The sequence below is a fragment of the Engystomops pustulosus genome, chromosome 3, assembly GCF_040894005.1.
Source record: "Engystomops pustulosus chromosome 3, aEngPut4.maternal, whole genome shotgun sequence".
In the NCBI taxonomy this organism is placed as follows: Eukaryota; Metazoa; Chordata; class Amphibia; order Anura; family Leptodactylidae; genus Engystomops; species Engystomops pustulosus.
The window spans coordinates 20,096,182-20,118,730 of record NC_092413.1 but is presented as its reverse complement, the minus strand read 5'-3'; the positions used below and the strand labels follow the sequence as shown (position 1 = coordinate 20,118,730).

Genomic DNA, 22,549 nt, shown 5'->3' with positions numbered 1-22,549 from the left:
ATTGTGTCGCACACGATCATTTTTTGGGGATTCTCTGCATTATCCTGTTTTCGCTTGAATTAGAAGGAAAGCCAGCCTTATTCAGCAACTTTGTGATAAGGGTAAAGACACAATGGGGCCGATTTACTTGCCCGGTCCAGTCGCAATCCCGCGGTGTGTTGTCCGACGCTGATCCGGGTCTGCCGGCATTCACTAAGATCGTGCGCCCGATATCCTGCAAGTGTCGCTGCTGCGCCGAGGTCCACCGGAGTTCACCTGCTTCTTCCTGGTGCATGTAAGTGATCTTGAGACACAAATTCTTTTTTAAATTGCACGGTTTTTCCGACTCTGTCGGGTTGTCCGACGGCCAATCCCCCAACCCCCCGATTTCTGTCGCGTGAAAGTCGGCACCGCGTGCGGCAAAATCCCGGGGCAATTCGATGCAAATCGGAAATATTCGGGAAACCTGACGAAAGTGTGGCATTTGGACCCTTAGTAAATGAGCCCCAATATTCTATTAATCACAGATTTGGAACAACCAACTTCTCTTGCTTAGGATATACACACATGTGACTACACAATGACCTTGACATTTAAGAAATTGTGTGTTTGTTCTATAATTTTGATCTCCAAAACCTTTTCTTCATGTAATAATCCCTTTCCTAATGAAAGGAAATCAACCACAGAAAATAACAAAAAAAGGCTAGAAATACTCACCTCCGCTCCTCTTCACCTTGATCCTGCCGCTGTCCGGCGCTGTCTGTCACTAAGCTTGACATGCCAGGATCAGCTAGAAAAGAAACGTATAATTAGCAGCACAGAGCATGGGGACAAGATGTCCGGCGCTCCGGGCGGCTAATTATGCATGCCCCCCGCACCTTCCCCTTATATGCTGGGAGCATGGGAGAGCAAGATGACGTCAAGCGACAGTCGTGAATTCACGACTCCTGCATGGTAGATGTCTCCCTCTCCCAGCATGGGTGCGTCCATAATTAGCAGCCTGGAGCGCCGGACATCTTGTCCTGCTAATTATAAGTTTGTTTTCTAGGTGATCCCGGCATGTCAAGCTTAGTGACGGACAGCGCCGGGATCAAGGTGAAGAGGAGTGGAGGTGAGTATTTCTAGGATTTTTTGTTATTTTCAGTGGTTGATTTCCTTTAAGTAAGATATACCCTTAAAAATCTCTCCCTATGTGCAGCCTAGAGTGACCAGCCAAAAGGTAGTACTTTGATATTAAATTGCATCTGCCCACGATGATGAGGGGCAGTTTCAGAAAACATATAGAAATGGGGTTTATAATGGGCTTTTATCCCTTTATTTAATAATTTAGCTGATATTTATGTGCATTAAAATGTGCAACATGTTCTGGCACTGAACAGGTTAATCACATCTGATAGAACCCTTTAGATAATAGGAATAAGACTTGCATGTGTGGGAACATCTGCATTGTACTGCAGGATCCCGGCTTGTATCGCAGGTAGGGTATTAGTCACCGCATTGCTATGTACAAGGTTACTCATTGCTGTATGTTTTTTTATTTATTTTTTTTTACATTTGTCTCTAAAGGAGATAATTACTGATTCCTGGCAATGAAGAATAAAATGTCTGTGATTTTAATTACCACTGCTTTGTATCTAGATTCATTATCACCGCACACGTCTGTATCTATTGAAGGGGTTGTCTAAGGATAAGTTGTCAGCATCAGATCAGCGGAGGTCGGACACTTGGCATCTCAATTATCAGCTGATATCAGTTCCAGGAAGAACAGTGAATCTGGAAAGTACACAGCTCCATACATGGTATAGTGGCTGTGACTGGTTACTGCATCTCACTGAAGGGGTTATCTTGATTCAATGCTGAGTGTTGTCACCTTGTAATAAGTTGCCTTTCTTCTTGTTGCTGTCACTTCTCCATTGCTAATGATGGGGCTCATTTACTCACCCATTCCTGCCGCGATCCAGGGGGGCGTGCTTCAGGGATTCGGGTCTCGGATTCGGGTCTTCCGGCGATTCACTTAGGTCGTGTGCCCGATGTCCAGCAGGTGTCACTGCTGCGCCCAGGTCCGCCAGAGTTCACCAACCTATTCCTTGTGCATGTGACTGATTGATTTTGCGACACAATTCGTTTTTTAAATTCCGCCGTTTTTCTGAATCTGTCGGCCACGCCTCCCGATTTCTGTCGCGTGAAAGCCAGCGCCGAAATCCGATCGCGTGTGCCAAAATCCTGGCGGAATCCGGCGCAAAGCTGAAAAAGTCGGGAAACCCGACTAAAGTGCGGCCGCGGAGCCCTTAGTAAATGAGCCCTGATGTCTCCAGCACCCAGAAGGGCTGCACAATCCGATCTTTAATAACACACCAAAAAAAGTTAGTGCACTCTGTCAGGGCAGTGCAGGGGGAAATCCTGACTCTGGCGCCCCCTGCACACTACACAGGCACACTGCATTTAGTACACAGTGTTCACAGTTTTTAGTAAATCTGGGACTATACGTCTTCTCCTGCAGCACATGGCAGTTGTAGTAACTGAACAGCATAGATCACTTTAATACAGTGGCCTAAATGTAGAACAAGTCACGTAATCCAAGTGACAAGATGGCGCTTGAGATGTGGAGGCTGCGTGACTTGAGATGGTGGGTTATCATAGAGCAGTGTGTGCAGCCCCCCCTGGATAACTGGGACATCGATTGCTATATAGATGTGGCAGCAACAGGCAGGTAACGCCCCAGTGATGGGCGGCACAGTGGTCAGTGGTTTGCACTACAGCCTTGCAGCGCTGGGGGCCTGGGTTCAAGTCCTGGGGTCAACATCTACAAAGAGTTTGTATGTCTCCTTGTGTTTGCGTGGGTTTCCTCCAGTTTCCTCCCACACTCCAAAAACATACTGGTAGGTTGATTAGATTGTGAGCCCCATTGGGGACAGGGACTGATTTGGCAAACTCTGTGCAGTGCTGTGTAATCTGCGTGGACCATATAAATAAAGGAGTTATTATTATTAATACACTTCTGATTTTCCAACTGCTTAGGGTAACCCTGGAACTGAAGCTGCTACTTTTAAAAGATGTTAATTTTAATAGTTACAAAAATTCCAAGATTCAAATAGTAATCATCCTTAAAGGAGATGTCTTGGAAAATAGCCAAGTGTATAAAAAATCTCCCCTTTTTGGAGCGAGTAAATGGAGAGTGGCTTAAGATCAGCCTGGCTGCAAGTAAGGGGTCAAGGAATGGGGGTCCGGCGTCTATCATGTATTAATGACATATCCTGTGGATATATCCTAATTACTAAAAATTAGAATACCCCTTTAAGAGTGGGAACTGTCCCAGTCATTAACTTTATAATCTGTGATGTAAGAGTTTGTCACAGTGCCCTTAAGGAGCTGATCTCTCTCCATCCAGCCTGGGAGTTTGCACCGATTGTGGGCATTAACCCTTCAAATGCCAGCGGCAAATCTACAGCTGGTATTTAAAAGCCGGAGGCACGTGGGAGTCACTATTTTGGTTTGGCTCCCCGCACTGTTCCTGTGACAGCCTGGTGTCTGTGTGAGACTTCAGCAAGATCTATAACAGCGTCCTTAGATTATTCTCCATAAACTGTAATAGAGTAAGAGCGATCAGACCCCCTAGGGTTAAAATACCCTGGGAGCCTTAAAATAGTAAAAAAAAAAAAATTTTTAAAGCTAAAAAAACAAACCTCCAAGTTCAAGTTTAGAACTGATATAAACATAAAAAAAAAAAAATCATAAACATAATAAGTATCGCCATGTCCCAAAAGTCCCGATCTTTAAAAATATAAAAAGTAATAGCACCCAAATATCTGATTAGCCATTTATGGGGATTTCGCAACACAAAAATGTTCATAAAAATTGATCAAAATGTAGTAATGTCCCCAAAAAGGTAAAAATGTAAACATCAGCACCTATTCGTGCTAAAAAAAAATAGTCCTGTGAGGTTCCCTTTAAGGCAGAAAAAAATTACAACAAAAGTTGGATTAAAACAATAATTTAAATAGAAAGCAAAGGTCCAAGTGGAAATAAAATGGTAATGTCGGTAGAAATTCCTTATTATGTCCTAGAGACACGTTTATAAGTTCCTGTTACACAACCTGTCTGTGAGCAGATGACAAGCCCCCAGTGAGGGTGACCCACGCAGCGCGGCCTGACACAAGGTGACACGCGAGGGCTGCCCGCCGCCTGCCTGTAATATTCACCTCACTAAATAACGCACATAACAGCAAACAGTGAAGTAATGTGATTTGAAAATGAAATATGAACAATTTAAAAAATGTTTTTGTGTGAAAAATACAAAGGAAAGGGAATAGAAATGCGTAAATTACAATAGGCGGGAAAAGGGCGGCCTCTGACGTCATCAAACAGCGCCGCCTTCAGCCTGTCAGGTCCTTCCCGGCCGGAAAAGAGCAGCGTCCGGAGACACACTCAGGTCGCCAGCATGTATTATAAGTTCAACGGCTTCACACAGAAGCTGGTCGGGGCTGTACCTGCGGAGGCCTACAACCCTCAGGTGAGGAGGAGGCGGCGGAGGAGAGGCCGGGGGTGACGGGAGCAGCGCGGGAGGCGGGCGCCATCACTGACCTTCACCGGGCACCGGCTCCTACAGGACTGAGGGACCGGCATTACCTTCTAGAGGGCTCCTAATAACAATAAATCTCATTCGTTAGATGAGGGCGGTTGCTTTTGGCCTCTCCAGTGTGTTTTAAATAAAGTTTATTGAAATAAACATTCTGTGTGACAGATCTAGTGGAAGAGGTTGCCCATAGCCACTTCTTAATTTTTGGGTGTTAGATTATGATTGGGCTCTCCGACTCCCTCCAGTGCACTGTGGCTGTGCCTGGTATTGCAGCTCAATTGTGCTGATTTAAAGGAGGCGTAATCTAGATTTGCAAAGTGCTACAGAAAATTATACTTGTGCTATATAAAGATAATAATATACTGATAATGATCTTCTATAGCCCCATCATGTTCCGTAGCTTTACAAATCACAGTCTATGAGGATGAGGGGGTGACACAAGGGCTTACAGTCTATGAGGATGAGGGGGGACACAAGAGCTTACAGTCTATGAGGATGAGGGGGGACACAAGAGCTTACAGTCTATGAGGATGAGGGGGTGACACAAGAGCTTACAGTCTATGAGGATGAGGGGGTGACACAAGAGCTTACAGTCTATGAGGATGAGGGGGTGACACAAGAGCTTACAGTCTATGAGGATGAGGGGGTGACACAAGAGCTTACAGTCTATGAGGATGAGGGGGTGACACAAGAGCTTACAGTCTATGAGGATGAGGGGGTGACACAAGAGCTTACAGTCTATGAGGATGAGGGGGTGACACAAGAGCTTACAGTCTATGAGGATGAGGGGGTGACACAAGAGCTTACAGTCTATGAGGATGAGGGGGTGACACAAGAGCTTACAGTCTATGAGGATGAGGGGGTGACACAATAGCTTACAGTCTATGAGGATGAGGGGGTGACACAAGAGCTTACAGTCTATGAGGATGAGGGGGTGACACAAGAGCTTACAGTCTGAGGATGAGGGGGGACACAAGAGCTTACAGTCTGAGGATGAGGGGGTGACACAAGAGCTTATAGTCTATGACTATGAGGATGAGGGGGTGACACAAGAGCTTACAGTCTATGAGGATGAAGGGGTGACACAAGAGCTTACAGTCTATGAGGATGAAGGGGTGACGCAAAGCGCTTACAGTCTATGAGGGGGTGACACAAGAGCTTACAGCCTATGAGGATGAGGGGGGGGGGGTGACACAAGCACTTACAGTCTATGAGGATGAGGGGGTGACACAAGAGCTTACAGTCTATGTGGATGAGGGGTGACACAAGAGCTTACAGTCTATAAGGATGAGGGGGTGACGCAAGAGCTTACAGTCTATGAGGATGAGGGGGCGACACAAGAGCTTACAGCCTATGAGGATGAGGGGGGGGGGGGTGACACAAGCACTTACAGTCTATGAGGATGAGGGGGTGACACAAGAGCTTACAGTCTATGTGGATGAGGGGTGACACAAGAGCTTACAGTCTATAAGGATGAGGGGGTGACGCAAGAGCTTACAGTCTATGAGGATGAGGGGGTGACACACGAGCTTACAGTCTATGAGGATGAGGGGGTGACACACGAGCTTACAGTCTATGGGGATGAGGGGGTGACACACGAGCTTACAGTCTATGGGGATGAGGGGGTGACACAAGAGCTTACAGTCTATGGGGATGAGGGGGTGACAAGAGCTTACAGTCTATGGGGATGAGGGGGTGACAGAAGAGCTTACAGTCTATGAGGATGAGGGGGTGACGCAAGAGCTTACAGTCTATGAGGATGAGGGGGTGACGCAAGAGCTTACAGTCTATGAGGATGAGGGGGTGACACACGAGCTTACAGTCTATGACAGTGATGGCTAACCTATGGCACTGGTGCCAGAGGTGGCACTCGGAGCCCTTTCTGTGGGCACTCAGGCCATCACCAGAGATGACTCCAGGTAACTTTCTGCAGTCCCAGACAGCCCAGGACTTGCTGTGAACAGAGCTATTTTAAAGTGACAGCTGTACCTGGGACTATTTTCTGCTTTATTGGTGTCCCCAGGTGCTGGTATCAATGAAAACTGTGACAGAGGAGGGAGTATAAATCATAAATTAAATTTCTGTATTGGCACTTTGCGATAAATAAGCGGGTCTTTGTTGTAGTTTGGGCACTCGGTCTCTAAAAGGTTTGCCATCACTGGTCTATGAGGATGAGGGGGTGACACACGAGCTTACAGTCTATGGGGATGAGGGGGTGACACAAGAGCTTACAGTCTATGGGGATGAGGGGGTGACACACGAGCTTACAGTCTATGAGGATGAGGGGGTGACACACGAGCTTACAGTCTATGGGGATGAGGGGGTGACACAAGAGATTACAGTCTATGGGGATGAGGGGGTGACAGAAGAGCTTACAGTCTATGAGGATGAGGGGGTGACACAAGAGCTTACAGTCTATGAGGATGAGGGGGTGACACACGAGCTTACAGTCTATGAGGATGAGGGGGTGACACAAGAGCTTACAGTCTATGGGGATGAGGGGGTGACAGAAGAGCTTACAGTCTATGAGGATGAGGGGGTGACACAAGAGCTTACAGTCTATGAGGATGAGGGGGTGACACACGAGCTTACAGTCTATGAGGATGAGGGGGTGATACAAGAGCTTCAGTCTATGAGGATGAGGGGGGTGACACACAAGCTAGTATAATGGTCCAGCCATCATTTCCTACAGTATATATTATTTGAAGATGATTAGTGAGGTGTCACCTACTGGGACACCCACTTATCATTGCAACCAGAGACAACAGGGGTCCTGTTATCACTAATGTAATGGACTAGCCCAGTGGTGGCACTTGGAGCCCTTTCTGTGGGCACCCAGGCCATCACCAGAGATGACTCCAAGTATCTTCCTGCAGTCCCAGGCAGCCCAGGACTTGCTATTTTAAAGTGACAGCTCTACCTGGGACCACTGGAGTGGGAAGGTGTGGACAGATCTGGATTATCTTTGTAGCTCCTGACAATTTTTTCTGTTTATGGGACCCTGGAGGGAAGCTACAATGATCATCCAAATTTCTTCTATTTTCTGCTTTATTGGTGTCCTCAGGGTGCCATTATGAATGAAAGCTGTGACAGAGCAGGAAGTTTAAATCACAAATGAAATTTCTACGTTGGCACTTTGCGATAAATAAGTGGGTCTTGGTTGTAGTTTGGGCACTCGGTCTCTAAAAGGTTCGCCATCACTGGACTAGCCGGTCAGACATGCAGAAAGCTGCTCCAGTCATTAATAGGGACGGGTCAGCAGTTCTTTTTGGGTTGTTTGGGATCCCTTTCTCTTGATTGGTGGGAGGTTCTGCACTGATACCCTTGTTATTCCTCATCTTGTTTATTAGGGGTAACAAGCAAACCTATTACAACCACTTTAGTATATCAGTGCAATACTTACTATATTATGTGTTGTATTGCTTTGTCTTTTGTACATACCACACCTCTATTGTGGGACATTGTGCCCGTCTACTAGTATAATACAGTGTACAGAGCGCAGCTGATGAATTGTCCATTACACTGCATAGGAAACCTGTAGACATTGAGATTCTGGGAGAATAAGCGTTTTTTCTGGATGGGATATGGAATACCCGGCCTCTTCTAGCCACCTTGCCTTACCATGACCTGGAGCTGTGTAGCCTTGGCCGTATATAGACTATGTTAGACTTGCTATATAGGAATAGTAAATGTAGGGACAATCTGTTCCTCTTGTGGTTTATGTATTTTTCTTTTTCTTTCTTTTTGTGATTTTCCTTCCAACGAAGTCCATCCTCAGGTTATACTGACGAGCAGGGATGGAAAATCAACTCGGTTTTCCCTTAGATTTGTTGCAGATGCGCCTTAGATCAGCTCCATGTCGTTATGATGATCCACATGATTCTCTGAGATTATTATGGTGACTGCACACAGAGGAGGTGACTGTGGAATCAGTATGACGCACAGTTTAGCGCTGCTGTTCTGTGCTGAAGCAGTCGCTCCTTGCATCACATATCACTATATTACACATGGAACTAAGCCGATGTTTGATCCGTTATTCACAGACTGACCAGGGAGGTGTGCTGCTGGCCCTAAAGCAGACATGTTTTTCAACCTCCTGATTAACACCCTAGTGCAGTGATGGCGAACCTTTTGGTGACCGAGTGCCCAAACAACAACAAAAATCCACTTATTTACTGTGAAGTGCCAACATGGCATTTTAAGCAGCAACTTATTGCTACTTGTTCTTCCAATCTTTCAATCGTATAGGCCCCCTGAGGAAACCAATACAATTGAAAAAAGAAGGGCAAATTCAGACTCAGACATTGTAGCTTCTCTCCAGGGTCTCTTTACAGGAAGAATGGTGGGTCCAGCAGGAGGATCTCCAAAGATATTGCAGTTCTGTCAACACCTTCTCAATTTTCATACAGTTCCAAATAGCTTTAAAATAGGGTTGAGAGCAGCATCTCTTGCCTGGGACTGCAGGAAGATTTGGTGGATTTGGTCCTATTTGGTGAACTCTGTCCTGTTTTCACAACCTGAGTGCCCACAGAAATGGCTCTGAGTGCCACCTCTGGCACCCGTGCCATAAGTTCGCCACCACTGCCCTAGTGAATGGTCTGCAGTTTGTACCCAGGCCCACATTTATCAAAGCCCCTGCACCAGTTTTCATGGTCTTTTCAGTGCAAACTGCTTGTATGTGTAAGTATAAAGTGTCATGGCTGCTCCGTATAAAGTGTCATGGCGGCACCGGATAAAATTCTGCACTGAAGCAGGCGTTCCAGTGCTCAGTGGGACCATGCAACGTATTTATCATGCAGTGTCCAACAGAAATGTGCACCAAAAAAAAAGTTTGTGCACTCTGTCGGGGCAGAACGGGAGCCACAATTACTGAATCTGTCGCCCCCTGCACACTGCACAGATAAACTGCACCTAGTACACACTGCATACATGTGGCCACAGAGGAAACTGCCAGCCTTTTTGACTCTGCCTTTTTGCAGATAGTTGTGTATTGGTTGGTATTGTGTGTGTGTGTGTTAGTAGCAGCAGGTCTGTGATGGAATAATCCATTTTTACAACCCTGGGGGGGGGGGGCCCTTTACATCAGTATTGTAGTGAAGATGCAAGCATCTAACAATTGGGGAAGTTGGACGGATTCAGGATCTATAGTACATCAGATCTTCTGCAGAATGCATTGGCTTTGTTACCCTGCACATTATCTGTGGTTCTTCCGTTAGTTTTCTGTTTTGTATCTTTCTGGAAGTGGAGGAATCCTCTGTACAATATGCAGCTAAATCTGCACGAAAATCAGGTGAAACTACTTGCACATAGAAATATATATGTAATGTAGAAGTATTTGCACCCATGTGCCGGTATCCTCAATATAATTGTATATAAAGCTCATAGCCCACAAGTGACTTGGGTCTGAGGAGCTTGTTCCATGCACTTGTGGGATGTCATGGACTGAACCTTGAGTTGCTGATCTGATCGGCATGGCTGAGGGAAGTTCAGTGATCGAGGTTCGGTCCAGGAAATCCTGCAAGCGCACAGTACGACTTTCTCAGAAGACAGACTTGTTCCTGGGGTTCGGGGTTAGACAAGACTTGATAGAAGACAGATGGTTTCCATGTTATGGTTGGATGCTTTCTGCTATAGGTAAGGTCTGTCCTCTATAGACTGTTCAGTGTGTCCCGTGTCTTGTCTTTTCCTGCTTTATGTTTATGTACCATGATATTAGGATGACCTCTCCTTGAGGCTGGTAAAGTTATCCACCACCAGGACACTGCTATCCTCCCTGTATAATTCACACCTCCCTCTATTACCCGGGGAGAGCCGCCTTCAGGACTTGCAAGTAATTTCAAGGTCAGAGGGACTGGTGGAGGCTTTGTCATATCATTAGGCACCTCCGTGTGATAAGTGTACAGCCCGTGACCCTGACTTTACCCGCAGCAGACAGAAATAGGCCACCTCTGCTGTTGTCCTAACTACTCTCACGTACATGTGACAGACGGCCCTGCCTGCTCGCATCTCATGTATTCATCACGGTCCACAATCACATGCTTTTCTTCTGCCCCTGCAGGGGGGGGGGGGGGTTAAGATGTTTCATGGTAAACTGATGTATAATACAATAAATGGGGGACTTGTCGGCCGCCTCTCTCAATCAACTAGACTACTGTAGCGCCCTCATAATCGGTCTACTCGCTAAACTCTCTTCTCTACAATCTATTCTTAATGCAGCAGCCAGGCTCGTCTTTTAGACCAAACGCTACACAGATGCCTCCGGTCTGTGCTCGTCTCCTTCCGAAGACAGTATAAAATAATCACCCTCATCCACAAAGCTCTGCACAATACTGCACCTCTCCTCTCTCCTCTCAGTCTATTGCCCATCCTGTGCTCTTCCATCTGCCAGTGATATTAGATTAATCTCTACCTTAATTCAAACCTCCCATTCCCATCTACAGGACTTCTCCCGAGCTGCACCAATCCTCTGGAATGCACTATCCCGGACTATCAGACTAATACCCAACCCCCCAAAGATTCAAACCTGCTCCTAAAAATTATCACTGAACTGCTAGATACCTGCTAGTACTACTTGATTGTTGGAGGGAGTAAAACCCTGGTTATCGCCTTTTTCTACATTACATCTGAAGAACATCTGTCTGTATTCGGCTCCGCTCTGATTAATTTCTATGGATGGAGCTAAGTCCTGGCTGTGACTGTAGTATATAACAACCGCCACCCAACTCCCCCCCCCCCCCCCCCCAGTTATCAATTTTATGCATTTCCGGGCAGAATAACAGAGGATTGTCACGCTGCAAAGTAATAAGAAACCATGATACACAAATGGACGCTCTTCTTTACTAAAAACAGAAGTGTTAGGGGTTGTAATACACTTGTATATCTGTTATGGTCTGGTGTCTTTCAATACCTTTCTTTCACTATTCGCAGGGCTTAAGACCATACAGTTACCCGGAGGCTCCTGCTCCCATCTTCGCCACTCCAACAAAGCTCCCTAGTGAATCGGCTAACGAATATCTTGGTAAAAACCGAGTGCCCGAGCTACAGAAACTCTTCCAGGTAAGTTGGCGGAGGCTAATATAGACCCAGAGCGTGTCACTGCACCTCATTGTGTATCTGTACGGCAGGGATAGGCTTCTGTCCAGGCAGTCACAAGGATACAGAACCATTTCTATGGGACTGACAGATCCTTGTGCTTGGCTCTCGCAGTCCGTCCCATACAAAGCTAAAGGATTGTGGTCATCCTGTTCAATTTGCTGATTGAACAATTAATAATAATAATTCCTTTATTTATATAGCACACAGATTACGCAGCGCTGCACACATCTTGTCATATTGGTCCCTGTCCCCAATGGGGCTCACAATCTAATCAACCTACCAGTATGGTTTGGAGTGTTCTCCAGTAAGTTTTTTATAAATATTTTGAGTGTCTTTGTTTCACTGTATTTTCTCTTCTTCCCTAAGAAACCCGATGGGATCCCTGTCCACTTGAAGCGAGGATTTCCCGATAGACTTCTCTACCGAACCACTATGGCATTGACAGTCGGAGGGGCCGTCTATTGTCTCGTAGCCATCTACATGGCATCACAACCCAAAAAGAACTAACCACCATGTCTAAATCCTGTCCATAGATCACGTTTTATTGGTTATTTTATGTATGTTTGGTTAAAAATCGACAGATTTTGCTCATTCTACAACAATGACTTGGTCGTCTTCTCCAGTCCAGCTTTTGGTAACTAACAAGTTAATGGCAGGTCGGGCAAATGGTCCAAAACCAACCGAGCAAATCACTTTTGCAGACTCTACAGATCTGATACTGATCCGTTCTCTGTACAGAAGATGATGGAAGGAGGGTGACACATCGTCTCGGGCTCCTCCATACAACGAATACAAGTCTATATGATAAAGGGTTAATGATTGGTGATGATGATGCTGCAGCAGCTTATTGACAAGGGAATAAGTTATGTGTACAATCACAACCAAAAATGGAGAGATATATATGAAAATGTTTAATAAAAAGTGACCTGAGATAACCGGTGTTGTTGTATCGAAAGATGAATCCCTTTAAGAGAAGCCGTGATCACATGACATGACCGGCACCCTGGATCTACAATGTCATTGGATGAACTAGGTCTAGGCAGACTTTAAAGGAACTCTCCAGTCACCGCTCATTCTTTGTATAATAACATGGTGCAGGACCTAACAGGAGGAGCAGGACTCATTATCATTGTATTCCCAGAACCTGGAGTCCTGCTCCTCCCTCCAGGCCCTGCACAAGGTAGAAGTCAATTAACCCGCAGTTTCTTTAACTCTGGCCCCTCAAAGTGAAGTTTTTGTTACCTACAGACCCTTAGGTCTGCGTTGCTTTTTTTGATGCATTCCAAAGGCTTCAGCCTTGATCACATGCTGAGGTTACATTGCATTTTAGCAGATGTCAGCAGCATGTGATTGTGGCTGAAGCCTTTTGAATGCGTCAAAAAAGATGACGCAACACATTGTGTGAATGCGCCCTTAAAGTGGTTATGGCGTGTTTGATTGTTACCCCTTGTCCTGCGTACAGCGGTAACAGTCTGCTGGGACCTCCCCTAATCAAAATAATGTGGGTCCCGTTCTCACTAATAATTGGAGCGAGAGGTCAAACATGCTGGAATCAATGCTATTTGTCCCTGCGGTTGGAACCCAACTGCATACTGGTATTCCCCAATACACAGGACAGAGTATAACGATCTAATGGCATCGCCCCTTTAAACAGACACTAACTTTTTACCAAAGATTCATGCAAAGTTTGTTACAAGAGTTCTCCTCCTCTCCTTCCTTACACTGATTCTGATTCCAGAGATGTGGCATTACATAGAAATGTATGAAGGATCCAAGGGGTGTGACCCAATATATGAGGGGGAGGAGTGAGCAGGAGTGGGGTCACAGCTCTTGGCTGGCAAATAATTTCTGTGCGGAAATTGTTGTTCAATGCAGAAAATACAATGTTACTTTTCTTATGTGTGTCCTCAGATTCTTTTGCATTCTTTTTTTTATACATTGACGTCTATGGGGAGAGTGAGAATCTGCGTGTGCGTTTTTATGTTGAGACTAAAGGGACGGTAAAATAATGTGACATCCGCACGACAATTCACATCACATACAAAACACATTTGTATGTGGAATAGTTTGTTTAGTGTTGCATTTTCTTTTTATAATGTGGATTTTTCACGTGGGTTTACTTTAGAATTACTTTAGGCTGAGGGAATTCTGCGTAAAAAAACCACACATTTAGGCTACATTCACACTACCGTATGGAGGACATATATACGGCCGATATAAGTCCTCCACAGACGGCAATGGGCGCACAGCGCCCTACGGGAGCGTTACGGTGCGGCACACGTGCGGCACCGTACCGCTCCGTACCCGGGAAAAAGATAGGACCTGTCCTATCTTTTCCCGTAATACAGCGCCGTGCGCCATGTATCTCTATGAAGAGGGGCAGGGGTGAGCTGCGCTCACCTCCTCCTCCTCTCCCCGTGCACTGCCGGTACGGTACAGGCGGGCAACGGCAGTGTGAATGCAGCCTAATGAAGATTTACTCTCTGCCATAGATTGAAAATATATATATATTTGCAAAGACGCACAAGAAAAATAACTTGATCATATAACTGATGATATAATTTTCATATCACATTAAGGGTCCATGCACACTAACGTATGGGAGATGCATATGCGGCCACATATACGTGTGTGTCCCCCCCCATAGTTGTATATGGCACCCGGGCTCAGTAAAACGTGTGCTCACCATGCCGTACCATGCTGTGGCCGCTAAAAAGATAGAGTGTGCTCTATCTTTGGCCGTAAGAGCGGCCGTGGGGCTCTATGGAGAGAGGAGGGGCGAGGCGTTCGCTTCTCCTCCTCTCCAGCGCAGCCGAAGTGCATGAGCCCTAACTTTAATGCTACTGGAGTAGGCTGCAGATTTTCCACTACAAAATCTGTGCATAAAATCTGGCAGTCTGCAGATTTTCCGCACTGCATGCAATGTAAGGCTGGATTCACACGAACGTATATCCCCCGGCCTGTAGCGGGCAGGCATACATCCGAGGGTAACCCCTCCTCTCTCCATGGAGATGCACAGCTGACGGCCATACATACAGGGAAATATAGGACGTGTCCTATCTTTTCACCTGAAAGGAGCGGTATGGTACCACACGTCTTTGGCACCGGATCGCTCCGCGCACCCATTACCGTCTTTAGTCGTGTGAATTTGGCCTAATACAGTAGCGGTAAAGTGAATGTGATTTAGAATAAAGTCATGTAGACTTTTTTTTTCTTCTTTTCCTTCGAGGAAATTGCTGCTTTGTGTAGAAAATAAAATGATGACGTAGCGGATGTTTTTGTTTCTTAATGCATTGAAGTCTAATGTTATGTGCAAATCCGCAAGAAATCTGCACAATGATGCAGATTTTTGCTTGAAAGGACGTCACATCAGGTGAAACAAAATGGTAAAAAGAAATTAATGTAAAAATCAGCATCTAAAATGCACATAAAATAGGGCAGATTTTCATGTGGATTTTCCAGATAACAATCTGCAATGTGCAGGGCCGGTGCTAGTATTGGGCATGCCTGGGTAAGTGCTGGGGCCCAGAGCTGCAGGGGGGCCTACATAAGGCTTTACATAAGGAATCCATGGGGTACGGGGGTCTGTATCTAATGAATCCATAGGGTGTGAGGGGGCTGTTTGGTATGATAAAGTAGGGAATATTTTAGGAAACAGGAGACTTTTAGTTGCTGCCGCCTGAGTTCACTGCACTTGGGCCCACTGAGGCTCTGTCACGCAGGGGCCTACTGAAACCTGGCAATGTGTACAGATAACCTTACAGCACTAATATAAGGTGTAGAGTGCATAATTAGGGGCGGACAGGACAGAAAGTGTGTGAACTGAAGTTTCAACCAATAGCTGTGGAGCGCTGTTTGAGTCCAGGGGGTGGGAACATTTACTGAACTTCCACTAACATTCAGCAGTAAGTTATTGCTTATGGGGCTGAAGACCCTCTAGTTCCTTGGACATTGGGATTGGATGAAAGGCTAAGAATTCATTGCTTGTACCTTGTCCTTAGCTGTAGGATCCCATCCCCAGATACAGGTGTATGATAGAGGTGGTGGGACACATTTAGTTGAAATCATATAAAACCAAAAACAGATTTAAAATTAAAAAAAATGTGTCTCCCTAGAGCCCCCTGAAGTCTGCCCCTGGCCTAAGTTTGAAAGCAGATGGCAAATGGCTTCTACCAAGGCTCAATGATTCGATTTCCAATGCTTGATTATGCAATACGATGTTAAAAATCACACCCATTTTCTTCCAAAAACATCTCCTCTCCTGACCATGAGTAGTGCCTGGGGTGGCAACTAAACCCCATTCATTTCTATACCGCTACAAGCCGTACGGCTCTGTTTTTGGAAGAAAGCAGCCATATTTTTCAACCTCTGGACAACCCCTTTAAGCTTTCTCTAGAAGAACCAATACGATGTGCTCTGCTGTTGTCACGGAGCCGGAGCTACTGTCCAGACCTTAAAGTGATACACGGAAGGAGGTGGGACAGCTGAGGCTACAGGGTCATGGAGTAGCCTTTGCTCCCACAGCTCGGAAAGGCTACTCCACGCCCCAGTAGCCTCTGCTGTCTCACCTCCTTCCGCATCCTTGGCGCACCACTTCTGCACATGCACTGGTGGCCTCTTCGAGCTCCGTGCATCCGCTGTGACCCCTCCAGTGCCAACAGCTGCCCAGATACCCCACATGAAGGAGCGAACGTGGGAGGAGGCTACAGGGTCATGGAGTAGCCTTTGCTCCAACTGCCCGGAGAGGCTACTCCACGTCCCAGTAGCCTCTGCCGAAAATGTTCATATAAGTTAAAGATTAGGTCAGGAAGTAGTAAAGAATTGGGGAGGGAAGTTTATAGCTGAAATTTGGGCCAAGACCTGGTGTAGATTGTATTCTGGTGCTGCCCCACCATCACAAAGACAGAACATCTCCATTAACTTCAACAATCTCCATTGAGGTTCTTCATCTGCTCTCATTTTCATAAAACTGCCATAGAATTTTTTGGAAAACCCCTTTTAAGGAATTTTCTCCACCAAGTGTTGATGTATTACAGGTACCTGATGACATATATAATGTTGCTGGATCTTGTAGATTTCGTGACTTCTTTGGATTTTCGTCATTGCAGGCTAGAAGCTGAAATAATAAGATTATCATTCCCGGCTGAGCATCGTGCAAACATAATTGATGAGGTGTGAGAGTGACAGGAGGAGAGGCTCCTGGAGGAGAAGATAAGTAAAATTAGCATTGGGTAATGTACACGGAGCGTGTGGTCACGTAGTGGAGCAGAATTATCCAGAACCGTTCATTGCCCATCATTTACACGGAAATTCTCTTGAAGAGCTTGAGGATGATGTTACCAAAAAAGCCTTGTCAAGAGAAGTGTTCCCGAAATAGCCCCTCAGATTACATGCCACCGGTATCAGCGGCTTGTCACCGAGCCTGGCCACTGTCACCCCTCACCTCACTGAGGCATTAAATGGACATCCTGTCATCTATTAATAGCATAGCCCACACTGAGCTCAATTTCAGTTTACTGTTATTAAAATGTTTTAGTGAAAAATTGGTCTAAAAAGTCCACCACTGGGGGACACAACCTTTCACACCAGTAGACCTGAATCTGAGAAGGAGGTAGGCAGAGTACAGGAAGTAGATAGAATACAGGAAGTAAGCAGAGTACAGGAAGTAGATAGAATACAGGAAGTAGGCAGAGTACAGGAAGTAGATAGAATACAGGAAGTAGATAGAATACAGGAAGTAGGCAGAGTACAGGAAGTAGATAGAATACAGGAAGTAGGCAGAGTACAGGAAGTAGGCAGAGTACAGGAAGTAGGCAGAGTACAGGAAGTAGATAGAATACAGGAAGTAGATAGAATAAATGAAGTGGGTAGAGTACAGGAAGTCCAACCAATACTAAATGACTAAATCACTGTTTAGATAAAAGAAAAATCTCTGGGAATGTATTGAAAGGTCTAGATTGTAGAGACAGGACTGACAGATGGAGACAAGTCTGGATTACGGTTAGGAAGGCAGAGTCAGAGGACCAGCGAAGAAGCAGGGTCCGGGAGCGAGACAGGTTGAAACCAGAAGAATGCAGGAGAGTCCAGAAGACCAGGTAGGCAAGAAAATTCTGAATCCACTGGGAGCAAAGAACAGGTCCCAGGTGTAGAAATTGGGGATCAGGAACCAGATGGCTTGAGACAAGTGGATAAGTAGATGTCCGGAGGATCACACGTGCTTTGACCAAATGGCAACCCGATGTCCTTTCTAGCAATATCAATGGTGTGTGCTGGTTAACTCACTTAGTAACAAGAAAATAGTGGGACTGATCCATTAGGCTGGCATCTTACCAGTTTTGGACTGACCCACCACAGTAACAGAGGATCCTCCAGTGGGTCCAAGCTGTAACCTACCACTCAACACCAAACGACCAACTGAAGACAACCCAATTTGAAGTCTACTAGGGTCTAATCCTTAGAGGTTGATGCAGGGTGGGTCCTTAGTACAACAATGCATCACACTCCAGTGTTTTGCAGTATTTTTTATTACCTCTTTTGATGCCTATTACACATCAGATATGTTATAGTGACTTAGCTTCATAAATGTGGTTTCATTTGGGCACATGTTGAGAGCTTTTAATGTCTGGAGTGGATTTACAACTTTTTGACCCTATTTGGTGCAACCTGTTATGATCCACTGGAGTGGATTTGCAATGTTTTGAAAAGTCCCAGTTCTGGAATTTGGGGACACACTACGTTCCCCCGGACCCATCTCTGGCCTCCCAGCCACATCTTGATATGTGCTAAAGGCACGGTGCATGCGTGGGCAGGAACGCCCTGTGCCAAACCCACTGAGTTGCTGGCCATACACCCCTCCACACACACTTGGCATGGATGTTACATAAGGCAGAAAATTTCCCCTATTTCATGGCTTGTATGCTACAAAACTGGTGGACAAGGCCTGATAAATGTACCCCCTGGAGTCACATAATAAAGTTGACTAAAGCAAAAAGTAAGGTTGGCAAAAATTTGCAAATTTAAAAACATAAAACCTACATAATTATAATGATACTTCCTCCTCTTGGGAGCTTTAGATAAAAATTTAGTGATGCAAAGTACAAGTGATGCAAGTCCCAGGTATCCACCCGATGCAAATACATTTACTAAGGGTCCGAATCGCTCATTTTCATCGGGTTCACCAGTAAGAGGATGGTGAACTCCGGTAGAACTCGGCGCCGCAGCGACACCTAGGGATATCGGACGCACGACCTTAGTGTTTCCCGTCAAGCTCCGAATCAACGTCGGACAACGCGCTACGGGATCGCAAATGGACCGGGTAAGTAAATGTGCCCCATTGTATATACCATATAGTAGGCGGGACACATGTGTGAACACAGCCCAGATCTTAGTTTTTCCTACATCTTACACTAAACAACAAGATCATTTTTTTATTTTTATTTTTTCTTTATGTCTTGGATGATCTTCCTTGTGTCTGTGGAGAGTATTGCTAGCAATGATATTCCTCCACATTGGGAACGGATTCAGCTCGGGGAGATGACACTTGATGGTTTCCATATCGCTTGTTCATTAGATTTGGTCATTTAGTTTTCTCACTTTTTGCAGGATTTTCAGGGTGTTATTCTTCGCAACTGTGAACTGTCAAAAACTTGAGCTGTCGATGTCATGAGTTCGTGTGAAATCATCGTCCGCGAGGAAAGCTGTTAATACTGCTGGCTATTAGCTCAGGCTTCACATCTACAAGGCAGAGACTTGTCCAGCGATAAGTAGAACATGTGGTACGGTATGTAATAATAATTCTTTTATAATAATAATCCTTTATTTATATAGCGCACACAGATTACACAGCGCTGCACAAAGCATGTCAAATTGGTCTCCGGAGGACCCGGAGGAAACCCACGCAAACACGGAGAGAACATACAAACTCTTTGCAGATGTTAACCTGGGTGGGATTCAAACCCAGGACCCCAGTGCTGCAAGGCAGAAGTGCTACCCACTCAGCCACTGTGCCGCAAAATATATTGTGTGTGTGGTGTGTTCTCTATCAGCCCCTTAGTATGGTAAGTTACTGGGGAACAGAGTCCCCCCTTTTAGTGTAGAAGACAGACCAAACATCCATACATAGACTTTGTATATATTGGGCATGGAAAATAGTTTTTCTGATGATCTTCTCTGGGCACAGATCTTACACCCCTTTCTCTATCACGGCTGAAATTCAGTGCATGCGCAGTATAGGTTTTGTCCAGCAGAGAAGAGGGGGATCTCTCACATCATGTCCTCTCTCTACCTGAACTTTTTGGCTTTCCACCATCTACTAACCAACTCAGCCCTGACCTCTTAATCTCCATCTGTGGTCTCACTGTAACCCCCGAGGCAGCAGGTCGCTGACCCCTCCTCTTGCACCGTATTTTCGATCACTTGCACGCTCTCGCCACTTGCATCTCAGAAATAATTCTAGAATCCGCCCTTTTATTACAATTGAAACCTCCAACACTCTGATTCACTTTTGTCTCGACTTCTGTAACTCCCTCCTAAACTTCCTCCTCTTCAATCTCCTCTACAATCTATTACAATCTATTGTCCAGATGCTACACAGATGCCTCCAGTCTATGCCAGTCCCTGCACTGGTTGCCTATTTCCTTCCAAATAAAGTTGAAAGTAATCACCCTCATCCACAAAGCTCTGCACAATGCAACACCTTCCTGGCTCTCTTGCTTCATCTCAACCTTTTTCCCAACCCCTTTTCTTCCATCTTCCTGCAATCTATGATTATTCACTAATTTGAACGTCCCACGCACAACTCAAGGACTTCTCCTGAGCTGCTCTAGAATGCTATACCATGAACTATCAGACTAGTGCCCAAGTACCAAAGTTACATTCTCTCAAAACTGGGCCCCCTAGTAGACTTGGGCCTCGGGCTACCTCCCACACTGCCTATATTACAATCTGCTCCTGGTGGCTGATGACTTGTACGATGTACAATGTATTTATTCTGATCCCCAATAAGAAAGGCTGCACCGTTGTACGAGCACTTATTCCTCCTGTGTTGGCTCTTCCTTCTCATAGATCTCATTGCCCTCAGTCCCATTGTTTCCTATGACTATGTTATTATTCCTTTGGGGTAGGACACAGCCTTTAGTAAAACACCATGGGGCACATTTACTTACTCGGTCCGAGGAGTTCACGAAAGTGCATTGTCCTAAGATCGTGCGCCCGATATCCTGCATGTGTCGCTTCCCCGCTCAGGTCTGCCGGAGTTCACCTTCTTCTTCCTGGTGCATGTAAGTGCTTAGGATTGCAACACAATTTGAAAGTTAAATCCCGCGCTCAGTCCGAATCAGTCGGATCGTCCTCTAATGGCCTCTCCCGGTGTCAGACCTTTCCCCTTTCTCTGTATAACTCCTTTGATATTCAGCGCATGCGCAGTAGCAATTTCATCCAGGATAGGACTGAAAGGAGGACAAGATGTCGCCATTGCACTTCCAGCCGTATTTGCACACCACCCTTGCACTTGCCAGCCGGGATTGCGTGCATGCGCAGGTTGTTCAGCCACGAAGAGGGCTGAAATACATCACCATTTGCATGGAGCTAATACCAGCAACTCTAACCAAATATAAATCCGTATACTTGGTTTATACTAAGCCTGGAAAATTGGTAGCCTGATTGTTATCACAAATGCTACAAATGTATGCAAACATCACGATTCCGACTTGCGCTTGTATACATTTTCAAAAGAATAATTGCAAACATTGTGCATAAGAAGGCGCCATCCGTAAACATTCAGTTATGTGAGCTCCGTATGTAGCGAATGACTTCTATACTGGTAGGAAGAGCTTTGCTTACGGAGACTTTGCCAATTGAGGCACCTTGCAGGCTTGTGGTGACTTATAGCCATTGATGCTCCTCTAGGACGCAGATAACAACTACCTGTGTACCATTAGTATTGGCATTACAGCCTCTGCATGCAACAAGTAACAAAGAGGCAAAAAACTGATGTGATCCCCAAGGGGTTAAATATAATTTTTGTGTGTGTGATTTCATGCTGATTTTACACGCTACCCCCCCCCCAAGTCTGTATATACATATTGATACTGTATTACAGGGCCCTAGGAGTGAATGTAGGTTACGCTGTAAATTATTCAGCCCCACATTCATCTCAACATTAGTTTCTGACCTGAAAAACATAAACCGTCAACTCAGTAAATTTACCTAAAAGCCCTTAAAAACTCACCCACGGGGCAGTAATAAGGATTTCAGATTCCGAATGCTTTAAAGATTGTTATATCTCTAATGGAGATGATGTAATCCCATAATCTGTGTTACCATCAAAGAAAAACAAATTCAACTTTGTTCTATTTTTTCCATCTTTTTTTTTTTTTTCATTCCAAAGAAAACAAAATAATCCTCGGAATAATCCCTGCCAGACGATTAAACCGATCTACATTTGGAGGTTCAACATCAAGAAATTAATGGTGGACAAAAAAAAAATGCATTTTATTTATGAAAAGTGAGAGATTAAAAGATAGAAGTTTCATCCAGATTAGGAGCAGCACTCACCTGCTCTGCGGAAGTGAATACCTCCGGGGGAGGGGGGGGTTTATACTAGTAGACAGATCATTTGACAGCTCTCAGACCCCTGTAGTTGTTCTCTTCATGTCCTAGAGAAGCTGGACTAAAGCTAAATTAAAGGGATTGGCCACTCTTTTACATAAATATAATATGTTGAATGATTCCTGAACGTTCATCAATGATTCAGCAGTCCTGCTACTTACTTTTGTACTGTGTGCAGACCCTCTGTACTTCTTTCTTTACATTTCTGAGCACTGCTAAATAGGAGGAGCTGTAGCAGCGCAGTATGACGCATCCTGCTCCTCTCTCTGTCAGTATGGATGGACTGTGAGA

General features: G+C 45.3%; 1 protein-coding gene across 1 annotated transcript; it reads left to right on the top strand.

Annotated features, from left to right (window-relative positions):
* Positions 1-4,328: 4,328 nt before the first annotated feature.
* Positions 4,329-12,585, top strand: COX7A2L (cytochrome c oxidase subunit 7A2 like). Its single transcript, XM_072140253.1, has 3 exons — positions 4,329-4,489; positions 11,483-11,611; positions 12,017-12,585. Exons 1-3 carry the CDS (start codon positions 4,418-4,420, stop codon positions 12,155-12,157), a joined length of 342 nt encoding a protein of 113 aa, XP_071996354.1. The 5' UTR covers positions 4,329-4,417; the 3' UTR covers positions 12,158-12,585.
* The last annotated feature ends 9,964 nt before the right edge of the window (positions 12,586-22,549 follow it).

Coding starts and splice junctions, on each gene's coding strand:
- COX7A2L (XM_072140253.1), top strand. CDS start 4,418: ATGTATTATAAGTTCAACGGCTTCACACAGAAGCTGGTCGGGGCTGTA. Junction 4,490..11,482: donor CGGAGGCCTACAACCCTCAG/GTGAGGAGGAGG, acceptor CACTATTCGCAG/GGCTTAAGACCATACAGTTA. Junction 11,612..12,016: donor AGCTACAGAAACTCTTCCAG/GTAAGTTGGCGG, acceptor TTCTTCCCTAAG/AAACCCGATGGGATCCCTGT.